The sequence below is a fragment of the Strix uralensis genome, chromosome 4 (assembly GCF_047716275.1).
Source record: "Strix uralensis isolate ZFMK-TIS-50842 chromosome 4, bStrUra1, whole genome shotgun sequence".
NCBI lineage: Eukaryota > Metazoa > Chordata > Aves > Strigiformes > Strigidae > Strix > Strix uralensis.
In genome coordinates, this window is record NC_133975.1 from 83,319,667 (window position 1) to 83,344,141 (window position 24,475).

Below are 24,475 nucleotides of genomic sequence, written 5' to 3' on the forward strand. Positions count from 1 at the left end.
ATTTCTACCTTTGCCCTGCAAAAAAAAAAAAAAAAAGAATAGCAGGAAGAGTAAGACAAAAGAAGTGCAACCGATCAGCCAAATACACCGTTACTATAAATTAATAGAAAACAGTTGTGCTGGGTACTGCAGTTACTGATAGACCGGCCAACGTGCTGGGGTGCTTTTTGCATGACTCTGATTTGCCGGGTTACTCGCAGAGTTGCATGGAACTTTCCTCTGCCTTGGAACTGCAGCCTCCAACCCGTTAGTGGTAGCTTTGCTCAATTAATAAATTAGCTGTATTCCAAACCAGATGTATGACACAAAATGAGTAAAAAGAAAGAGAACAGAATTGTTCACATTCGGTGTTATAATACATCTCAGTAGGTTCCTCCTTTTTAGCTACATTATGACTAAAAATAGAGCGCTAGTGTAGGCACAGTGAAATATGATTTGCTTCCAATAATATAGCAAACTAATTGTGAAATTAAGCTATTGAACGCGCCGTTATCTCCAAGTCTGGCCTTACCAGCACTTTATGCTTCCCTGTCTAACATTTATCAAGTTACCCACAAACTTGGACGGATGCAAACAACAGCTGATAAAATATTTGCCTTTTCCAAGGCCCTGATCCTACGGGGGCTTCGGTGCAGGTAAAATTCCCGGTGAACAGTCCTTTTACATGTTTAAAGACTTCACTGAGGGTATTACAAGAGGGCCAACTTTTTCCTCCCTCCAATGCCTCGGGTTTTTTTTCCTTGAGATGTTTAAATGAAGAGGCATTTAATGCCCTGAACTTAAAAATAATCAATTTTAAAAGGTATTAGCTACAAGCGAAATATTAATTTAAAACCAGCATCGATGTTAGAGCCGATTTTTAAATTTTTTTTAAATTTTTTTTTTAAATGTCTGAAATCAGGGTGGGTTTGCTCCGCGGGGACGCGCCCCCTCCCCGCCGTTACCCCGGGACGGCGAGGGCAGAGCGGGGCCCGGCTCCCCCCGTCTGGCAGGAGCGGGGAGGGAGGGAGGGGGGCGAAGGAAGGCGCCAGCCCAGGGAGGGGAGGGGAGTTGGGGGGCGCAGCCTCCTCCCGAAATCCCGTCCAGGGTTGCCGCGTTCCCCGGGGAAGAAGCGGGCGGGGGGGGGGCGCCGCCGCCACCGGGGCCGGGAGAGACGCTCCGCCTGGGGAAGGGCGCGGGGAGACACTCCTCCCCCGCCGCCCGCCCGCCCTCTCTCCCTCCCTCCCTCCCCGCCGCCCGCCCTCCTTCCCTTCCTCCGGCGGCTCCGCGAACCAGGAACCGCGGCGGCGGCGGGCTCCGTGCGTGAGAAACCCCGCGGCGCCGCCGGGAGCCGCCGGGGCGGGAGGGGGCGGCGGGGGCGGCGCGGCCGCCGGGCGCTGCGAGGGGCCGGGCGGCACCGGGGAGGCGGGGGGGGGGGGGGGAGGAAAAAGTTTACACCCTCGCCACTCTCCTCCCTCCTCTTCCTTGGTGGCGCAGATGGGAGTTTTACCTGGAATGACATAAGTTTTTTTTTTTTTTCCGGGTTTGTTGGTTTGGTTTTTTTTTTCTTTGGGGGGGGGGAGGGTGTCTCTCTCCCTCCCTCCCCCGCCCTCCCTTCTCTCCCCCCCACCCCCCCTTCCCCAAATCCCCCTCCCGCCGGTGCTGGATCCACCCCCCGCTCCCCTCCGCCGGCGGGCGAGGGTGTGACCCGCGGGAACACCCACCCACCTAGGCGTCCATGGTGGGAGCTGTCCGCCCCGCCGCGCCGCGCAGAGCCGCGCAGAGCCGCGCAGAGCCGCGGGCACCCCGCCGCCGCCTGCCGCAGCCCCCTCCCGCCGCCCCTGCCCGCTGCCCGGCCTTTCCTCCGCGTACTTTTTTTTTTTTTTTTTTTTTTTGGTGGCGGTGCGGGCTCTCGGATGGTTTGCTGGCACTAACCGGGGGCCGTGCCGCCTCCCGCCGCGCCACCATGTCGTAGGGGAGGTGAGTGCAGCGCGGAGCCTTGCGCGGGGCGCGAAGCGGCGCGGGGCGGGCGGCGGGGGCCGGGCGGGTGTCCGCCACACCGACCGGCGTATCCAGGTCACGGCCAGTCCCGTCCCCATCAGTGAAAACTTCGCGGGAAGGACGCGTCCATTGCTCGCCCGCGCCGGCTCCGCGGGGCGCTCCGCGGGCACTGGGAAGGAGCCGCCGCCGCCGCTTCGGCCCGTGCCCGGCGGGGGCCGCGAGTGCGGGTCGATATTTGGCAGAATATGGAAAATGAGAGGGGGCACGTGACACCCCAAATCCTGGGGGCTGTTTGCCGCTTTCGCTGTGACCAGTGATCGCAAGCCCCGCTCCGCGGAGCATACGCGGATCGGGCCGTTTGCGCGGCGTGCCAGCGCGCAGAGCGGAGGGGGGGGGGGGGGGGGCGATTTCGGGCGAAGATGCGCGGTGCCCCCCCCCCCCCCCGCCCCCCCAGCGCGTCGCACCGCTCCCTGGCGGGCTCAGCCCCCCCCCCCCCCCCCCTCCCCGCGCCCCGGGGCACCTCTGTCACCCCGCGGGGCCGCGGAGCTGTCCCCGCCGGGCCCGGGGCCCACCGAGGGCTCGGGGGGGTGGGGGCCGGGGTTCGGCAGGGGCCGGGGCCGGTGGGGACCGTGTGTCAGCCGCTGCTGGGGGCTGGGGGCGTTATTTACGGAGCGAGTTGGGAGCGCATCGCGTGAAAGTTTGCTCGGTGTCTTTTTTTTTTTTTTTTTTTTCCCTGGGAAAAGGGTATTCCTGCAGCCGGGACGAGGGCGCCGGGGGGGGTGGGAACACACCGGGGGAAGCGGGGGGCGGCAGCATCCCGGAGCCGGGGGGCGCTTCTCGCTGCCCCTGGGAGGCAGCGGGCGGCGGCGCCCGGCGGGATGCGCGGCTGCCGCGGAGCGGAGCCAGCCCCGGCGGAGAGCGGAGGACGAGTCCTTGAACCCTCCCGCGCTCCGCCGCTCCGCTCTTCTTCTTTTTTTTTTCCCCCCTTTCTTTTTTTTAAAAATTCTGTAATTTTTCGGTTAAATCACCGCTGCAATCGGTACCGCGCATATTCATACGCCGCTGAAAGGCGGAAATCCCGGGCCGGCGGACTAGCGATGCCCGGCCCTACCGCCGGCGCGGCGCGGACACCGGGCGGGGGCGGCCGCGCCCCGCGCACCTCACCTGCCCGCGGAGGAGGTGGGGGGGGGACGGGGACGGAACGGAGACCCGACCCGCCGCCACCGCCCTTCCCCGGGGCCGCCTCCGTGCGCGGCGGCGGCGGCGGGCGGGGGGGGCCCGTCCCCGCGTAGGGTCTGCGGGGCGGGGGTTGCGCGGCCGCGGAGGCCCCTGCGGCTTTAAGGAGATGCGTTTCCCAGCCTGTGTCGCAGCAACTTTGTCTCAGTCATGTCGCCCGGCGGGTGACTGACGGCGCGCCCAGCCAATGGGGCGGCGGTCTGGCCCCGGCCGCGCGGCGCCCCGCGTCCGGCCCGCCAATGAGGGCGCGCGGCGTGCGGGACGTAAACTTGAACTTTATGTGGGCATGTGACATGTTTTTAAAGGACTTGGCACCTTTTCCCGTCCCCTCCCGGGTGCCGCGCCGTGTCACCGGGCGGTGCGGCGCAGCGCGCCTCGGGCGGGCGGGGAAAGGAAAAGAGGGGGGGGGGGGGGTGAGCCCCGCCGCTCCTCCGCGCCGCCCTCCGCGCCGCTCCGCGCCACCCTCCGCTCCGCGCCCCGCCGCAACAGGTACCGCGGGGCAGAGGCTGACCCTCCTCTCCCCGACCCGCACCGGGAGGTGGGGCTGGCGGGGTGTGGCGGGGGACGACGACGACACACACACATACACTTCGGGGGCTCGGCACCCCGTGACAGACACCCCACGCACCCCCCCACCACAGTGCTCGCTGTGGGGGGGGTGTCACGGTGATAATCCGCCCTGGGAGGGGGGCAGAGCGGCGTTCGCGGGGAGAAAAAAAAAAAAAAAGCGGTTTTTTTTTGCATCGCTTGGAGGTCCGGGCGGTGGGGGGGGGGAGCAGGGGAGGAGGGCTCGGGTTTGGGCTCTCGGGATCCCTCCCCCGGCGGACGCTTGCGAGGGAGAGAAGGAGCTCGCTCGCTCGCTCGCTGCTGCGTTTCCCCACGCGTGACAATCCGGATTGTACCTGCGGGAAAGCGGACGGAGCGCGGGGGGGGGGGGGGGGGGGGGTGGTTGGGGGTGCAAAGCGGTGCCTTCTGCTCGGGAGCTGCGGTGATGCTCCGTACGGCGTCGGGCAAATAGGGAAATCAGCGTGAGCGCTGCCTGCGTGGTTATTAACACGCGTGTGCGTGTGTGTCAGGACGGAGGGACCAGCCCCCCCACCCCACCCCCCCACGCCGCGGGGACCCGCGTCCGGCTCCGCTCGGGGTCCGCGGGTGGCGGTGCCGGCGGGGCAGAGGCGGTAGCCCACCCGCCCCTGCTGCTAGCCCACCCCGGAGAAAGGGGGAAAACCCCAGCCCATCCTTGACGATGAAACTCGGGTCCTTTGGGCAATTTTATATCAGCGAAGCAGCTCACTGGCAGAGAAACTTTCATTTACAGACACCGAGAAATAAGGAGTGGGTGGTCGCTTGAGCCATCGGTTTAGTTTTCATGAAACTGGATTTACTTCAGATTTTCCCGTATCTAGGTGACCTTTTGGTTGCAGGGATACCAGGTACCATTTGATTTTTTATTTGACTGTTGCTGTGAAACTGGTTTCATGCTTGATTGATCGGAGACTCGTACTGCAGAGGCTGTGTTTGTTGATATGTTTGGGGGTGAAAAACATAACTGGCGGTGTGCGAGTACTTCTAGAGGGGAGGGGGGGTCTGGAGAAACCTCTGCGCTCATAATAGAAGCTTCCTTCTTGAAAATATCAGGTGTAGATGGTCTCGATTCTGATACGCAACACGACTTGGCTTCTGTTGTGGTCCGTAGATGTTTTAGCCCACAGTCAAATTCACTGAGTGAAAGTTAGTAAAAAGGCATGTCTGTGCAGTAGGTGAAGTGTGGATACTGTGGATAAACATGCTAGTCAAGTTGTAATAAGTTCTGCTTAGAAGAACAAAACCAAACCCTTATGCTACCAGCAGCCCGTGAGATGATTATTCGGTTCTACTACCCACCAAGGCGCTCGGAGGTGACAGAAACCAGCACTTCCCAAAAAATCCCTTTGCTGCTGCATTCTCACTAATTTATATCTGTCATTTTAAACCAAACTTGTGTGAGGCCACAAATAATCTCTCTGCAGTTTTTTGATCCTCTCGGATATATTTACCAGACAGTGCCTCTCTCTCTGGAAGCGCAGGACCAGGCATTTTCTTTTTTTTTTTTTTTTTTCCCTTTGTGTGACCCAGATTTTTATTTGCTGAAGTTTTAAAGCATGCTTGCCTATTGATTATGTATGAAGTTTGAAATTCACTGCTGTGGGAGAGGTCACTATGAAGCTCATGCACCAGTGTAACGTTAGGCCTATAACTGAGATTTCCTGGTACTTGGTGGTTCTGCGACTGATTCTGAGGGTTAAAATTCACTTACATCCTAATTTTAAGCCTTAACTAAGTTTCCTGGTTTTCAGAAATTCTGGTCACTCACAGCTGCAATTGATTTCTCTAGGAATTAGGCTTGCTCAGCACTTAAATCAGGGGTAGGTGATTATCTCCAAGTGACTTTATGTGAAAGTAGGCAGTTCTGTCTGAAAATTTTAGGCTATAGGAATGCAATTTGATGCACAGAATGATGTTCTAATAAAGTTTGTGCTTGAGGGGAATGTAGGCATAGGGCCATAGTTCTAAGTAAGACAAAAAAGTATTTGAGTTATTCATTTTAAGGTTTTTGGTTTGTTTCTATAATTCTGCTTAAAATAGTGTTTTTAAGTAGTGTTAAGTAAAGGGATTAAACACTAAATTAAATATTGGAAAACTAATGCATTCTAAAAGGAAAAAATATTTACATAATATTGATACTGTAACTGTTGGCACTTGAGTATCTACAGTTCTAATGATACTATGAGCTGATTCCTTAAGAACAAAACCACAAAAACTGTTGTTACTTATATGTGATTTTCAGAATAATGGTGGCTAGGTCATGCATTTTGCTCCTTGAGAGAGTGGCATGTGGGATGGGAGGGGGGATTTAGGATCTGTTTTAGAACAAGGTTTACTTTTCTTTATGTATTCCTCTTGCTGGCTGCCCCGGGAGGTTTTCAGAATTACAGATCCATTTAATAGCCGCGCATCCCCACCTAATCTGATCCCCTTCCTCTGTGGCAGAAATGTTTCCCGTGCAACTTTTGCACTGCTTCTCTCCCCTCTCAGCCCACCCTTGGTGTGGCTCTACAAACAGTTTGTAGAGCTGTGAAGGGGCGAGTCAGAACCTGGCCCCTCAGAATTGCTTCTTCCTTCTAAAGCATCCTGTGTTAAGTTGGATGATGAAGAGAAACCCTCTTAGCACACCCGCTTCCCTGCTTTGCTCTCCCTGTAGCGTGGCAGTGGAAGGTCCCTGGAGGAGAAGAGCTGTCCTTGGAAGAGCAGAGCTGTGATGAGCAATTTCCATGGGGTTTCTGTCCTGCCTACCACCAGCGTGTCCTCCTCTCAGGACCTCTCTGGTTCCACTCCTTCCTTGCTACCACCCCCTTCCCTTTTTAGCTCCCACGTCCCTGGGTGAGGGGCACCCACAGGGCTGTGGCTGGCGAGGGTGGGCGGTTGTTGTGCTGACGTTGCTGAGCCGTTCCTTTTGGGGCAGGGCAGGGAGCAATAATTTGGGTCTTTTCTAACTGCTGAATGGTTTTCTGTTGGAACCCGTAGGGCTGTCACATCCATGAGACCTTTTCCCTCAGTTTGATTGAAATTGGACAAATGGTTGAGGGATGATGGATGGGACAGGGAAACGGGACTGGCAGGCAGGCAGAGAGGAGGATAGACGGAGTGAGCGGATATGCCTTGTTTCCTTGGGAAATAAGGAAATTTCCTTAGGAAGTCACACTATCCTGTCACTTATTAATTTTACTTTTTTGTATATGTCTTTGCTAGTTATGGAGACAAAAGGATACCACAGCTACCCAGAAGGCTTAGATATGGAGAGACGGTGGGGTCAAGTTTCTCAGTCTGTGGAGTATTCTTCTATAGGTGCTGGAGAGCAGACTGATGACAGTAACTATATGGAGATTGTAAACGTAAGCTGCGCTGCCGGTGCTTTTGCGAACAGCAGCACTCAAGGAAGCAACAAAGAAAAACCCGAGCTACTCTCCTGCCTGCAGCAAGACAGCGGTCAGCCCAGTCTTTTGCCCTCTGACATCAAAACTGAGACAGAGTCGAAGGAGCTGTCGGCAACGGTGGCCGAATCCATGGGTTTATATATGGATTCGATACGAGATGCCGATTACCCCTACGATCAGCAGAACCAAGGGAGCCCGGGAAAGATCTACCAGAACATGGAGCAGCTGGTGAAGCTCTACAAGGAGAATGGCCATTGCTCTTCTCCCCTCCACAGCGCCAGCAGGCCCCTGAGGTCTTTGATGTCGGACTCTGGGAGCGCTGTGAACGGTGGTGCCATGCACACTATTGTCAAAAGCCCAATCATGTGTCAAGAGAAAAGCCCTTCGGGCTGCAGCCCTCAGAACATGGCTTCCTCGGTGTGTAGTCCTGCGGGGGTTAACTCCGTGTCCTCAACTACTGCTAACTTTGGGAACTTTGCTGTGCACAGCCCCATGGGCCAGGGAACCCCTCTGTCACGCTCGCCGAATGTTGAAAACCGGGGGTCCATGTTGCACAGTCCCGCGCACGTTAGCAACGTCGGGTCTCCGCTTTCTAGCCCTATAAGTAGCATGAAATCACCAATTTCTAGTCCTCCCAGTCATTGCAGCGTGAAATCTCCCGTCTCGAGTCCCAATAATATCACTATGCGGTCTTCTGTGTCCAGTCCTGCGAACCTGAACTCAAGGAGCTCCATTGCCAGCCCTTCCAATGCCAATAACAGGTCCACTCGTTCCAGCCCAGCAGTTAGCACTGTGGGATCGTCCATCTGTAGCCCTGTAAACAACTCCCTAGGATTCCCAGCTTCCGGCACGCCGGCGGGACCTAGCAGAAGCCAAGATGCTGTTCCCAGTCCAGAAACAAAAGACAAGGGTGCTCAAGAACTCACGTTTCCTAAGATGGAGGAAATGGAGAATGCCATCTCCAACAACAGTCAGATGAACCTTGTTCAGTTCATAAAGCCCGAGCCAGACGGTTCGTTCGGCAGTGCGTGCATTGGCGACAGCAGCAAAATAAACTCCGATTCCTCTTTTTCAGTACCAGTGAAGCAAGAGTCGGCCAAGCATCCTTGTTCTGGTGCCTCTTTTAAAGGGAATCAAACAGTAAATCCCTTCCCATTTACAGATGGCTCGTATTTTTCTTTTATGGATGACAAAGACTATTACTCTCTTTCTGGGATTTTAGGACCACCTGTTTCTTCATTTGATGGAAGTTGTGAAGGTAGCAGTTTTCCAAATCCGGGCCTACGTGTGGGAATTAAGCAGGAACCTGACGATGGCAGCTATTACCAAGAAAACAGTATACCATCTTCTGCCATTGTGGGTGTAAATTCAGGTGGACAGTCATTTCACTACAGGATCGGTGCCCAAGGCACGATATCTTTGTCGCGGCCGGTTGCTCGAGAGCAGGCGTTTCAGCACTTGAGCTCGTTCCCTCCCGTCAGCACGCTAGTGGAGACCTGGAAGTCGCATTCGGAGTTGGCATCCAGAAGAAGTGATGGGTATCCAGTTCTAGAGTACATTCCAGAAAACGTGTCAAGGTGAGCAGGCAAATTTTTTTTTTTTCTTTTTCCTTTTTTTCTTCCCTTGCGTTAAACTAACAAGGTGTAAATTAAAATGGGGACCAGGGTGGTATTTCTCAAGCTGATGCATAATTCTTTGTTTGCATTTCAATTCTTGTCATTAGATTTGCTGGTTTCTTGCTGCATTTTGCTCTGCCTTTAATAAAAACAAAGCGCTGGCTTTAATATTTAAAAAGAACATATTATATTCTATTGTTATTAGATTTGAAAGTGTAGCTTTAGTATGTTTATGAGCTCTTACTACTATAAATGTTGTTTTTCCCATAATGAGAGTTTAGTAAAATTGCTCTCGTGTGTCCTATAATGGTTATTCTTTCTTAGCTGGTGCTTGAATGTTGTACCTCAGATGGAATGTTGAGACAAGGATAAGGAAACAACAGTGTCGGGAATCCGTTTTTGTAAGATGCATGGTTATAAGTACGCACCAGACTTTAACTGGTTAAGTTTAAAAACTAAACTTTACAAGCCTGTGGCAACATATTATTTCTGTATTTTAACTGTAGGAACATTTGGTTTGTATATATAGAAAAATGCCTCCAGAAGGAGGAGGGCTGTTAAAACTTGACGCATTTGAAAGGGATAAATGGATAAACTGATCTCCTCACTTTTGGTGGAAGAGAAATATGCCAGTGTCGTTTGAATGTGCGTTTCTTGCCTGATTCGTGGAAGCACTCCTTCTTCAGCAAACAGGTGTTCATGTATCTCATAAAGGACGCTTACTTTCATAAACTAGCTGGTTTCATAGTCAATATTACAAGCTATTAAGGACATCTGACAGCATGACTGAGTTAGAATAGTTGCATAGCCTCTTCATGTGTCAAACTGGTTCACCAAAGGGTTGTGCTGAAGCTCAGCGAAACGGCCAGTAACAGAATTTGCATTTACCTTTCTCAGGTCTTTTTTTCTCGTGAGATAGGCAGCTGCCCTCCATGAATGAAACGTCTGCCTTATTCTTGGAGTGAAGAGGATGCGTAGTGTTTTCCATATTTGTATGGTGCTAAATATCTCTGAAAAAATAGTGTTGCGGTGAAAAACATAATACCTAAAATAATGGTGCTTTTGAGGAGGGAAAACAGCCTATCTGTTTTTTCGGGGAGGTAAAAAAAAGACTTTAAATTTTACCATTTTATTCTCAGATCTGTCCAATACCTCTGCAATCTCATCATTTTGCAAGCCGTACTTCACTTTTTCTTTTGCCATTTCAAATATGGTCTCTAAAGAGCGCACTTTTTAATATATCTTTCTCAACTGGAAAGGGCTGTATCCTACCTTCATGCTGAACTTTGCATGTAGCTGGATATTTGTTATCATCCAGGCTTGGCTTAAATGTGCTTTCTTGGATCAAGGAAGATGAAGTTACTCTTTTCTAGTTATTTTACCCGATGGAATGTTCATAAATTGCGTTATTTATATGGTGAGAAAAGTTCACCAGAAGACTGATGGGATGCCTGAAAATAAAGACCCAATATTTTACTGCCTCGGTGGTTGAGCACTGTTACTTGGGCAAGGAGCTCCTGCCAGCCGTGAGAGCTCTTTTGTGAAGAAGTGCTGCTTGTGCTGAGTCAAGGCTGTCATCTGTTGCAGGGACAGGCACAATAAAGAGAGAGATGCTGGTAGGAGCGTGGTGGTCATCAATAGTTGTGTTTGGAATGATGGTTTCTCATAAGGCTTTTGGAGGAGTCTTCTGACCTGACATTAGTCCATGGTAGCTCTTCTCATCTATTTACCTCTAGACCAGTAAATGGGTAATCTGTGTCATCAGGCTCGATACACTTTTCCATCTTTTGTTCTCTAAGCTGATACCTCAGTGAGCTCTCCAGGTGAGTGTAGCTTTGCAGGATTGAAATCCTGAAATTTTTAGTGCTCACAGCTATTACTGAACGTGTGGAATTCTCTCAGGTGATGGATATCTGCAGGGTTGCGACACTTCAGGCATCCTGATCTATAGTTCAGATTAGGACTTGTGTCATTATTTCAAATCTTTTAATTCAGCCCCATTATTTAACTAAATGTTGCTCTTAATCTGCTTGGCAATGGCTTTATGCTAACAGGTGCAGCCGGGGACCTGTGCAAAGCCCTTACAAGTTTCAGGGTGGATTCATGTAGAAGTCATTTTAGCAGTACAGATTTGAATGCTTAGGTGCCTGCTTAGGTATTTGTCAGGTCATACAGACCCAGTACAGGATGTCACACACATAAAAGGTAATGAACCTCCCATTGATCTTTACTTTTCTCTTCATTTCTGTGCCTCCTTCCAGCTAAAACAGAGGAAACCCCATGTGAGTTTGTTCGTGTGTTGTGATAAAACACACATAGCTTAAAACCGTGTCAGACCCACCATCCCCGGGTGCGTTTTCAGCTGTCCCATGTCAGCATGGCGTGGGGATTGCGAGGTCTCTCTTTCTTCATGTCGTCCCAACAGCAGCATTGCACCTCTGCAGTTGACATCCAAACCAGATCCTTGTTCCTTCCAGTCGGGTGTTTTTCCTGATGTGTCAACTATATCAGGCATCGTACATTATGCAAACTTCTACAGCATGTGATTAACCCTTCAAAGTCTGCAATATTTTAAAGTTTCTAGTATTCTAAGTCTTTTTCCCAGGCATACTTACCCTGCAGTGTAAATTGCCATAAGTAAAGACTAAGGTGAAGGGAGAAAATAGGCCACATGGTTCTGTAAAGCCAACAGATGACCAGCATTGAATATATCTTGTTTTGGCAGCATTACTTTTTTGAATCTCGACATCGTACCCTTTTTTAGACTGCTTCTGACTTGCAGCTTACTCGGTGAAAAGGAGTGGGTGACCAGGAATGAGGAAGACTTTTTCACACTGAGAATGAGTCTTTAGAATATTACTGTAAAAAATTACTTACTTTTTTCCCTATTAGAATATCACCTGTCTTGAGTCAGTTATACTTGCTGATAGTGTCTAATAAATATAGTTTAGGCATTTAAAATGCCTTGCTGCCTTACTGACTGTGCCAAGTACCCACTGTCAGCTAGAACATTTCTCTCTTTCTCCTTCAGTTACTTCTATTAGATGTCCACAGTTATGGTTCTTCTTCAGTTAGTTGGTGGTAGCTTTCTTTCTAACACTGCAACTTGTGGTGTTTGGGGAGCAAGAGCTTCTTAAGCAAAACCAAGTTCCCTTATTCCATTTTAAATGTTTTTCTTCTGCTAATATGCATGCAGAACATGTCTTTGTTTATGAAAGATTTTTACATGTTTAATTTTTAATAGAGGATGAATCATACCTGTCTGCCTGTGTGTATAAATCCTGCCCTCCATGAATGACGTTTCGAAGAAATGTTTCCTAAATAAATAATAGCAAAATGGTCTTGAAAAAGAACCTAGGTATGATTGTCTGATGTCACTGATGAAAACCTACACTAAGAATCCAGATAAGATTTCAGTTTAAGGTGATTGCTCATCTGAATCAGGGTACCAGCCTAAGCCTCATGATCGTGCCAATTATGCAATTATCAAAATGGCCTAGGAAAATGTCATGGTTGCTTGAAACAACAGTAAAAATTGAGGAGGCTGACCTTTCTGCTGCATTAGCTCTTCTTACCTAAAGCTTCTGCTGTGCCTTTTCCCTCTAATTTTCATATTAACCCATGTATGTACACATACATACTCGCTTTTCTCAGCAGTTGTGGTGGAAACAAAGGGCTGATACTCCTACTGTAGTTTCTTTCTGGCAGTTCCGCTGGTGTAATCCAGTGTGGGACAAATTCACGAAATTTGATGTGTTATTACTAAAAAAGTTTGCCATTTTAACATAAATTGCATATGTTTATCAATAATTGTTTTTCAATTGTTGTCATTCAGTCAAGGAGATTTCAAAACAGCGTTTCATGGTATTTTAGAGTCTAAACTCACGTCTGTTAAAAGGAATTGAAACACTCTCATTGACTTCTTAGGGTTTATGGTCAAATCTTTGATCAAACATTGACAATATTTTAGGGACTTCTTATACCTGTCTGTTCCTGAGCCATTCACATGGATCAGCATTTTTTTCCTAGACCCTACTTGTAGCAGCCCCAAAAAAACTCCACCCAACCTAAACCAAAAACGCAACCCAGCAACTTGATCTTCGTTTATGTGTAACCTTCACTGACTTGAATGGGTGATTCTGGTTAAAATCTGATTTCAGGCTATTGCAAGTATTTTTGTAAATAAACTTTTATGTTAAATATTATCTAGAATAGTCACTTATCAGAATTATACCTGCCAGAGAGCTAAAGGTCTGGTAAATAGTATTTTTATAATTTATGAATGGCCTTGACCTCTGTTTGTTTGCTGACGGACTTTATGGGGAAAAAGACTGCACTGTTAAAATATTCTCCATGCTTGGCAGGGCTGTTTTCCCCTTTAGCTTCCCACAAATTTACTGTGCAAACTTTTTTTTTTGCCAAGGATTCTTTCATATTGCAGACCATAGTCTTAAATCTGTGCTTTTTTTCAATTTGAAAAGTTACAATTTTTTTTTTTGTAGCTTCTTGTATAATTTTGTGTAATTTTTAACAGTTCTGGGTATAATCTTGATACAATAGGGACCTCTACATGTGTATGGTTTTACTTCTCACTAAAGAAGTTAGGAGTCTGTATTAATATGTCAGTCCAGGAGGTCTAAAGGTTCTCCTTTCTGTATCAGCATGCGTTTAACAGCCTTGTACTTTTTACAGCTCGCTTTGTTCTTATTTTGTTGAGATTGCTGGGTTTTTTTGTTTTGCTCTTTTTATTGAGGAGTTCAAAATCTCTTATAAAGTATCTCTTGAAAATGTGACTGGTAATGACGTCTTATTTTCCCTGAAAATTATATACATTAATTGACTCCTGTGCTGTGGCAGGGAGAAGTCCACGCTGCTGGAAAATTGGATTCCATAAATGGGTGGATCTTCCAAATCTGGGGAAAAAGGAGCTCTGTTGTTGATCTGCATGACAGTATCTAGGGTTTGTTTCTTTCTTGAGGGGTGGGGGGGCAGGTAAGTACTGTTGTGTATTACCAAAATATTTCTATTGCCAGTTGATACCACTGAACTTTGCAATACTTGGCTGTTGGAAATCAGTTTGCCATAGTTTATTCTGATAATAGTTAATAATTGTTTCCTAGCTTTTATATCACTTTTGGTGATATGGAATCTCACTATGGTATCTTCCTTTGCCGGTTTTCTGAAAAAGGGGAAGGTGGCATCACATTTTGTGCACAGATCTTAGCAAGCAGAAGAAATTTTGATTATCCATATTCTTACAGTATGGATCAGTCCATTTTCACGAGGACAGGAAGACACCGATGTCTGAAGTACGTGCTGTATAAAAATGTTCCTGTCCTGTTTTATGGGCTATGTGTTGCAATTTTGCAGGTAAGCGGGCGTAGGGATTGCTGCGGCGGTATTGATACTCCTGAAGTACTTGTATTGACTGCAGAGGGAGGAAAATGTGAAGTTGTGATTCAATAACCTGTCCTAACTCAAGCAACACTTAGCATAAATGGAACTTAAACCTTCTGCGAAGTGCTCTGTCCAGCTGAATCAGATTTCTACATATATTTTGACGTTTGCTGAACCCAGGCTTGAGTAGGGGTTGCTGTTGGGTGTTGTTTGTAGCTGAACAATACTTTGTTTGCAGCGGTGAAATATATGGTTGGGCGGTGCCTTGTCTGGTCTGACTCTGATTTTGCCTTTTGGGTGTGTTGTGTGTGAGAGCCGGGTGTCAGGCTCCCGATCCAGTTGACTCTGAAGCTCTAAAAACAACAGGTCGGTGCAACTTGGTGAGCAGCATGGTGTGACATGGACATGAGAACAAACTGAAGGGATGGAAAGGGAAAAGAACCTATGAAATACCCTAAGTGCACATTTCTGCTAAAAGATTATGCCTTGTCGAGCCATAATCTTGGCACTTGTATTTGCAGGGCAAAACTGCTCTTGTTTTTAAAACACAGTTTCTGGTTTTCAACTCAAGCAGAGTTGTAGGAGCTGGAATTAATAATGGACTGATTTCAACCAGAATTTCTTGGAGAACAGTGGAGTGCTATGATTTCAGATTTAAGGTCTCAGAGGTCAGAAAATCCCACAGTTTAGGATGAATATAGAACCACAGCTTGTTCTCTGGCAAATGTGTCTTAAAATATGGCTGTGTAAGAGTGATAAAAATGGTCCGATGAGGAAACTAAAAACAGTGTGTGAAAAACAGGTATTAAATGTCTAAGTTTGGTACTTTTATCAGTTTTTGCATGCAGCTGGTTGCTACACAGTGCTTGGTGCTCAGCATATGAATTACTTTACTTCAGATGCAGTCTCCTCCAAGTGAGAGATCTGTGGAGAAAAAAAAAAAAAGAGGAGTATTTCCATTGTGTGCAATTGTCCAACTCCTTGCAGCATTATTGGGCACATTTGAATGCACCCTAAATAGACCATGGCATGATTTGGCTGCTTGCTGCCCTACTAGTGCAAACTGCAGTGGAAGGTCACCGTCTGTTGGGTCCTCAGGAAAACCCTCTCCTGCCAGAGCCACGTTGGTTTTACTGTTGGAGGAGACAGGCTGACCTTGGAGGAAGGCATACTTTTTTGTTTTACGCTACGGGGGAAGGGATCGTAGGTCAGGGAGGCCCTGTTAATCCATGGAGGATGCACTCACTCCCTTCTCACGCCTGCAAGCAGGCTGCATGCGCATCCTTAGTAGTACGCATCTTCAGGAACCCTGGAGCTTTACAAAACTTTGAGAGCTCATTTACTTTCAGGACAAAGTTTTCAAATAAACTGTCTCTTTAAATGGGAAGCTTTGACCTTGTTTGTTGGCTGGTTTTTTGTTTTGTTTTGGGTTTTTTTTGCAACTGAAGTTTATTAACATGGTTTACCACAGCTTAACTGTGTGTTTTCTGGAAGGATGTGAGCTGGGTGGTTGACTTTCTCTGCTTTACTGAAATCAATGCTGAAGGATTTAAACCACAAAACCCCACCCCCCTCATCAACCCCCAGAAACTCCTCCCAAACAAACAAAAAAAAAAGCTGCAGAAACTCCAAACCATGCTGTTGATGATTCTGGATTCTTAAAAGGATAAGTAACACTGGTTGTATCTATTCAGTATGTGAACAAGTATTTTTGCAAGACACTGTTCCTTTACTGAGTTGTGTTGTAGCAGAAGTTTCCACATTGGTGGCAGGTCACAAGAAAAGAACTTGAATTTTATTTCTTTATCTTAAACTGTGAATTAAGCTCCTGCAGTTATATTAGAATGTGTTGTTAGCTGGTTGCTAAATTAAATTTCTGTAAATCTGCATGATTCTGTAAGCTGCATATTTGCTTCATGAACAAATTGATATCTTAAATTTCATATTTGGAGGTGGGGTAACTTAGGGTTAATATACAAGTGTATTTCTTGAAAAAGAAAGAAAGTAAACTTTGGTGGGAAGGTATGAGCAGAAACAGAATCCAGTATTTGTGGATAATATGTAAAAGGGCTTATAGGAATTTGTATGCTCTCCTAAAATGCATGGGTATGCTGCTGATTGTGGTTAGTGATAATTAATAATAGATCAAAGAGTTACAGCCCTGAGGTTAAAAAGCAAATTTCAGACTAATTGCTGAATGTTTCTGACAATTTTTATATCACTTCACTCATTTCCATTCTCTCTTCTAAACAATACTTCGGACTTGCATCTGGCAGTGAAATAACTTTCTGAATGGGCTTTCAGGCTAAAATTTGGATTGGACACGTGAATCTTTTCTATTTTGCTTTTCTTTCCTTGTCTGCTTTTGAGAGGTGCTATCCCAAGTTTCTAAAAGTGGTGGCTTTATAAACCGATTCCCTCGCAATTAGGTTTCTGAAAAAGCAGTTTAAAAATATCTGCCATCTTTAATAATGTTTTCTGAATCTTTTGGATCTGGGAAATTATCTTACTTCAATTTTTGTGTATGTGTATGCCCATTTTGAGTTTGTATTCAGTCTTAAGTCTACAAAATAAGCATGTATTTTAGAGGTTTATTTTGGGCAGTGCAATCTGTCAGTGGTCTGAGAGTTTTTAATCACAGGTCAGAATTGGGAAGTAAGTAGCTACGTTTGTCCTGACTGGGGTTTTGTCTGTCCCAGCTGCCAAACTATAGGGACTTGGTAGCGTTTTTGGCAGTGGTTTTCTGAATACTGTGGTGCGCTAACACGATAGCACAGTCCTGTGAACCCCGTCCCTGCAATACTTAATTTTTTTTGCTTGCCAGCTCTTCTTCTGTACTTGCCTCAAAGGCTCGGGATGGAGGGTACAGGGAAACTCCAGGTCTTGGCTTGGGAGTCCCCCAAGGAGATTGGCGCAGTTCTCTAGTCAAAGCAGTGCTCTGCTCGATTAATTTTTAAGTCATGCTTTGCTTCTTGGTGGCAGATTCAGGCCATACAGGAAAAGGAGCAGGCGCTGAGTTTCGCTGATACGGGCAGGGACTGAAGCCCCTGTGCCGTCAGAGGTGCGTTGCCCTGCCGTGGCAGGCAGCCGCCTGCGCCCATGCATCCCCGCGAGCTTGCGCAAGGCAGCCGCCTCCATGGACCCGTGTGAATGCGTCACCCGCCGTGTCCTCACCGAGACCCATGCTCTCCCAGCCCGTTGGTTTCACAACCGGCGAGACCCGGTTTACTCTGGCAACGTCTCACCTTGCAAAATCAATTGTGTTTGTATCTTTAGCTTTTTGTTAGTACTGCTGCAGGTAAGAGAGCGGGGAGGGGGCACTTTTTTGCAGGTGGTTTGCCATATTCCTCGTTCAAACGCAGCCTGTTGTCTGACCGAAGCTAGGCTGGAGGTGGGACCTGGTCTCCTAGTCAGGCTTCGTGTCACTGCCCTCAGACTAGGAGCAGGAAAGGGACTGCTTCTGGAAGCACGACTTAAGGTCAGGGCATCAATACAGTAACCTTTATTTTCCCTCAGGAGGCTGGAGTTCAAATATGAGCCACTCCAAAAGGTCGGAGATCTCACTTTTAGCATTGATGAAGGCTTGTCTCTAGAAACCTGTCATGCACTTCAGCGTTTTTGAAGACTGGAGTGCCAGAGACCTTGCAAATGAAGGTGGGTGGGAAATTTGCACTGTTTCCAGGCAGACTATCTGAGCTGTCAGCTTCATTATTTTAAACTAAATTAGATTTGTGCTAGAGAGTGCAGTATGTTAGAGCAGTTAGGGAGCTCTTCCTCTAATGGTAGCTTCAGATCTACTTTGCTAGATCTGACTTTGTTAACTTCCAAACTCATTTGGATAAATTAAAAAAACCCAGAACAACAAAAACCTTACACAGGTGTTGATCATGGTGGGATATGTGAAAACTTTATGGAAAAATTAAGGAGTGTCATCTGAAGACAATATAGTATGATGTTTGGCATGTCTAAGGATCAAGGTCCGTTTTTGTTTTATTGTTTAGTAGAAAACAACCACACGTCATCAGTTCTGGCCCATTGGTCGGGGGATGCACGCTTCTGGACCGTTGTGGGTGTCGCTTTCCACAACTGGCAAGAGGTCTTGTCCCAGAGTTGGGCACAGTCCTTTGTGACATGCGTGTCCGTACGTTTGGGCAGTAAACCTGCTCTCTGAAGCTGTGTACGGCGTGGGGCTCCTGCAGCTCGCCGGGCACCCTGAGCCCAGCAGGGAGAGGATGGGATGCCCTGGTGGGATGCTGCGTTGGAGGTCCTCTTCCCCCGTGGCTTGGGGATTGCCCCCCAGCTGGTAGACTGTTTGCTTGGGTTTAGGGTGCACCATGGTTTGCTTTTGTTATTTTCCTTCTATATTTGTTTGTTTGTGAGCACTAAGGCTTTCTTAAGTTAATAATTAAAACCAAATATTGGCCAATAAATATTCCTTAAGGAGTAGAAAAACTTACTGAATGTGACTGGCTTGTCAGAATTCTGCATTGAGCCTTTATCGCAGGCTGCCCCGCTGTAAAATGCATTGAGTAAAACCACATTGCTGCAGGATTAGCTCTACAAACCCTGTATGACTTTACCATACTCTTCCTTCAGATGCACAGGGGCAAACCGGAATAATCCCAATTGATTCGATTAGGATTTTTAAATCCTTATTTTAATCTGAATCTGTGTAAACTAGCTGGAAGATGAAGAAAGTGGGGGGGGGTTAGACGTGTCAGCTTCTACTCAGTGTATGGAAGTAAATATTGGAAGTGGTCCAGAGCTTTATGGCTGCTGCCAACTAATGACATAAGATAATGTTGCGATGGAACAATGCACTTGATTTGCGCTTGTTTCCCAACTAACCTTTCTGATTCTTGAGACTGCTTGGAATTTATGTTTTTGAAGATTTGACAGTAAAAAGGAGATTAGGCATTGAAAATTTCGACTGATTAAATATGCGGTAATGACAACTTCAAACTGCATATGCAGATAATGAGATAAAGGACTGTTACTCACTTCATATTAAACCCATTTGGTGGAAGAAGCAAGGAGGACGAGTGTTTTGGATGAACATGTTATTTTAAAAAGGAAAAAAAATCAGAGGAGCTAATTTATATAGACATAGAAATTAAAAGAGTGAGTTGCTGATTTGCCTTTTTTTTTTTTTTTTTCCCCCTGGGACCAAAGCTGCAGCCATTGTGGGTCTGCAAATTGTCCTGCATTTCTTTCCTAACATAAACAAGAGTTAACTGTGTGCAGAAGGCTACGGACAAGCTTGGTCGGTTTGTGTTAGCGTTTTTATTTGGATCAGAAATGTGCTTTTGAAGTGAATCTTCCAGTTGCTACCATCCTCTGTGCTGCAGTTCACATCATGGGGCAGCTGAGAAGTGAAAAAACAGATGCTTCTTAGCCAGCAGTGAAGGAAAAAAGTGCTCCAGGACCCGCCTAGGGCACTCCAGCCCCTAAAGGCTTCTGTCCATGGGACCCCGCTGGAGCTGACCTGAAGCATAACCCTTGTGACACCTATAAAGTGGATGGTGGATCCTCAGGACCAACCGCTTGGCTCGATAGAGCTCCTTCTGTTGCACCACACTGCCTGTAACGTAGATGCTGCCTGTGTGCTAATTGCATTTTCACCTGTTAACTCAAGCATCTGTAATTGGAAAAAGATTCAGGGTTACGGGCAGAGGAAATTATTCCGCAAAAAAATTGGAGGCGCTGTTTTCAGTGTATGTGTTTGTTCATAAGTTGTGTCCAGAATGAGCAGAGTACCTACTTACACTGCCTTCACAGCACTCTAGAAATCTTAAAAACAACTGAATTAAATCCTGGAAGTAGGAAATGAAACTGAAGTGACAAATAGGCTGTATCCTGTTTTTTCATGAGTGAATTTCACTTCTTTTCAACTAGTTGAAAGATCTAGATAGGGTTTGCAGATATTCTCATGTTTATTATAATACTAATCTGTAAAGGAAAACAGAATTGTTTTGCTTACAGGCAGCTGTGCTTAAGAATTTACAAGAAGCTGTAACTTAAGCAAACTAATTTAACAGATTAGAATGGTAAAAAAACCTACTTTGTGGATCAATAAATTTTTGTAAAGTAAACCTATTGATTTGCAGCTAATTATATATTGCGGATGTCTGATAAATTAATTTTAATATGAGGCTGAGTTGAATAGGTGATGTATTAGTGGCTTGTAAATGACTTACAGCCATTAAGTCTATTTATAAGATAGATACAGGAAAAAAAGAGTTATGAACCTATCTTAATTTCTAATGAATCAGCACTGTAATACCAGGATCCAGATTAGTTTTGAGCTCATTCACTAACTTCTTAAGAGGAACTTCATCTTTTTGGGTTTTTTGTACCCTCCATACTGTGATAAGCAAGATACTCTGTGTCCTCCACCATTGTTCCATGTCCTTCTACCTGTATTAACATTCTCTATGATCTCCAGACGCTTCGAGTTCTGCTTGCTTCAGCACAAACACCTAGTATAGTAAGACTTTCTTTTAATAAGCACAAAGATTGCAGCAAGGTCCATGAAGCCAACACTGGTGCAGCGCAGAAGCCGGGTCCTCCGTCTGCCAAGCTCATGTTCAAAGCTGGCGTGCTTCAAAGTGTGAGGAGATGGCAGCCCCAGCCACGATTTTGGGCGATAGCAGTGGGGGTCAGTAGGCGTTCCTGTGGAGGGACTTCTGCTCAGGGTACCTGAGGCTTTGATCTTGCACTGGGTCTAACTCCATAGGAAGAGTTTCTGCTGATTGGGATATATATTGGCTTTTTTCCATCATGCGGCGTACCCCAAACTCAGAGGCGATACTGATGTTGGCATGACTTAAATCGGTAAATCAATAGAAATGAATGAGATTTTCATGCTGAGCGGAAGAAATATTCAGGACCAGAGAGGAATAGCTTGAGATCAGGAATGGAGAAGAATAAGAAATATGGTTTAATGAAAAAGAAGAGAAGGACTGTAGGAGCAAGGAAAATAGCAGGTATTGGCACAAGAGAATGTAGCTTAATATAGTGCACCAGATCCTAGGAAAACTTGTGGTTTTGTCTGACATGACTAAAAATTGAGAATATTCAACATCTTGTCAGTTAGGTTTACAAGAAGTATCTTTGACTGATTTTTGTGGATGTGTTTCATGTAATCAGTTTGAAAGACAACAGCAAATACACAACCGTTTCCCATTTACTTTTTTTGGCACAATCTAGTCTTTGAAGTTTCACGTGGGAAAATTAAGGTACCTCTGTACTAGGCATGAGAGTCGATGATGGAATATTTTAAATTATCCACTGTTCAGAGGGCAGAAATGTAAAAACCATGTGCCATTTGTAGAAGACTTTGCATTAATGTTGTGGCTTTTTTTTTTTTTTTTTTTTTTTGTAATTAAGTATACACAAAACCAGACAAAAGAGCAGATCTTCTTGTTCATCTCTGTTACTTTGTCTGAGCTGCCTGCAAGGTCTAAAATACCCGTGTTGTTACAGGTGTGTGTGTGTGTGTGTGTGTCCCAAATACAAGGTAACTACGTATCCAACTCGTAATTATATTTTTATAGTACGTCAGGTCTGTGGATTAGGAAAGTGAGATGTCAAGAGTAAATTTAGGTTGGGGCTTCTCCGCCAAGTCCTCAGTGCTCCCAGCAGTAGCTTAGTATGAATTAGTCTGTTTCTTTAAAGGCTTGAAGTAAATATTGAGTAGGGTTTCCTAGCAACATTTGTAAGGTTAAGTAAAAATCAGATTTGCCAGGTATTGCTTCCAGAGCACACTGGTCTTGTTATTTCAAAATTTATATTTCTCATACATTATCTGCAGTATAAAATGCTCAATGGAATCTGATAGTATTGTAAATAAATAATTTTAGAGAGTCATATGTCCAAGGACAAGTCAGCTGAAATAATATTCTTACTCTGGGACGCACTTTTTATTTGCTGCGTATTTGTATTGTGCAGAAACTAATGGGGACTGACCTTACTTGACTTCTGCAACTATTAGCTATATATATATATATGTGTCTGTGTGTGTATGTAGGTATGTATGTATATATAAAAAATACAACAAAAATAAAGCCAGTAAGTATCTTCCACTGTTTAGGCCTGCTAAAAAAAGTTCTTATTTATTGTTGGCTTTGTCCAAGTAAACAAAGAAATTATGTACATGTCGAAACTGGTCTTGACAGAGGTCTGAGATACAGGTGGTAGAATCTCTTACAGAAATCATGATTTTTTCTTCAACCTTAATTTGTAGTGACAGGAGAGAAGATCAGCATGAATACTTTCTACAGCGACATAAAAATAGAGGATTCTTTTAGCCTGTTCAGTAAATTGCATGCAAGGGTCTCCACAGGTGCTTTGGATGTGTAAGAGGTGTGTGTGCCTATGGTATACCTATTCTGGGTAGGATAGTTCCCTCTTGAGAAACATAGAAGCTGGAATTTAGGTTAGCCCAGGACAGATAGATAGATAGCGGAGGGGAGCAAGGAATGGAAAAATTTGGTTGGCTGCTTCCAGTCCTAAGTTTTTGAGTCTATAAATAGAGTCTATCAGAATATTTCTAGTTAGTTCTGGGGAAAGTCAGCTGCTGTGCTGGGGATTGGCTGTGCTCCCAGAATGAGGAGGGGAAGGAAAAAAAAAAAAAAGTATGATAGGAGGCCTATTGAAAATCTACCAACTGACACCAGTGAAATCAAGAAATTGGAAGATCCTGTATTTGAGCTTCAGTTTATTTTTCTGCAGCCTGTGTCAGTGCTGGATATTCTGCAGAGCGACTCTCTCTCTAGCCTAGCACGGGCTTCCAAGTTAACGGGGCGCAGGAGGTAGGTCCACACACAGCACCTGGCAGGGTTCATAGTTCAGAAGCCAGGACTAAAGCCTGATATCAAGAATAAGTATGAAAGTAGAAGGAAGCAGCATGTTATCCTCATTTCATGCCACAGTGGCTAGCCTGGACAGCCTGCCCTCTCTCTGGCTTAGGTGCATTATAAAAAGGGAAACAGAGAAATGAAAACAAAAGTTGAATTTTGAGCTAATAAAATTAAATTATTGTGTAAACTGAGACTTTTTTAAATAAAAAGAGAAAGGTCTTGCTGATAATTTAATGTGCAAACTAGTTGAAGTATGTTATGATACCAGAAATAGACATTTAAGGGAGTCATGAGCTTTGCAAACAGTTAAGATGCTTTCTAGGAAATATAAATGATATACATGAAGAATATTCTGAATTGATATTTAAACACATTGTACAACTAGAGTATAAATAGCTAGTAAGTTTAAAAATTACAGTATTTTTAGAAGGTTCTTATAGTAACGGTACGGTAGAAGATAACCTTTCAGCAAAACTCCCTCGCCCCCGTGTAACCACAGAAGGATGATCCTTCATACTGTAAGTGGAAAAAGTAGCTTTGGTCAAATGACTAGCTTTATGCATGTAAGCTGAACCAGACCACGCAGATGAGCATTGTTTCACATGTCAGAGTTCATAGAAGCTGAAATTATCTGAACAGTAAATGAGCTTTTTCAGTGCTGAACTAATCCCAGAAAAATCTGTGCTCACGTTGAAAATAAAAGTGTTCATGACAACTGGTTTGCTGCTCAGGCTTTGTTGGCAACTCATTTTTTCATTTGTCATGTTTCAGATACTGTGAAAAGTGGTTATATTGAATGTTTACGGCAGAAGGAGAAGGGATAGAGCAGTGTCAGTGCTGCCTTTTGATGTCCATCGATGTCACGTACCAATAAGATGCTTACTTGCTGCTTCTCAGTTTCCATAAACATTAAATATGGTCACACCGGTGTTTAATTTTGGGGTTTTTTTGGTTTGTTTTTCTTTTTTTAAAATAAATTTAATAACTTTTATTCATTTTTGGTTTTGTAATAAACCATGAAACTTATAAGGCATTTTTAACTCTATTGCATTGGTAGCTACTTCACTTTCTCTGTGTTAGTTGGAGTAAAATCTTGTACTAACTGATTTCCTCGGCTGTCTTATTAAGCTTTTTTGATTGTTTAAATATTAATGACAGTGGAACCATTTTATACATTCTTGAGTGATTTCTAAATGGGCAAGTGTAGGTGAAATTTTCTTCAGATGCTCAGGAAAAGGTGTTTTGTTTTTGAGGGACAAAATTTTGTTATTGACGGTTCTTGAAGAAAATGGGGTAAAACGGTAAAGAACTAATACTTCATGTCATTAAGATGTGGGAAAACAGCTTCTCAAAAAAAGCAACGTGTTAACGTTTGGATTAACAAGGAGGAAAAATCTGTCAGGGGGCTGAA

General features: G+C 45.7%; 1 protein-coding gene across 3 annotated transcripts in view; it reads left to right on the plus strand.

Moving 5' to 3' along the window:
* Positions 1 to 1,271: 1,271 nt before the first annotated feature.
* NR3C2 (nuclear receptor subfamily 3 group C member 2) overlaps positions 1,272 to 24,475 on the plus strand; it is a 220,612-nt gene continuing 197,408 nt past the window's right edge. The window contains exons 1-2 of one of the 3 annotated variants that reach the window (XM_074867492.1): positions 1,272 to 1,959; positions 7,006 to 8,767. In XM_074867492.1, the coding sequence (XP_074723593.1) occupies positions 7,008 to 8,767 (1,760 nt within the window). In that variant the 5' untranslated portion in view covers positions 1,272 to 1,959; positions 7,006 to 7,007. Of the gene's footprint in view, positions 1,960 to 3,640; positions 3,706 to 4,525; positions 4,650 to 7,005; positions 8,768 to 24,475 lie in introns of those variants that run through there. The other 2 variants (XM_074867493.1, XM_074867491.1) reach the window with 2 other exon arrangements.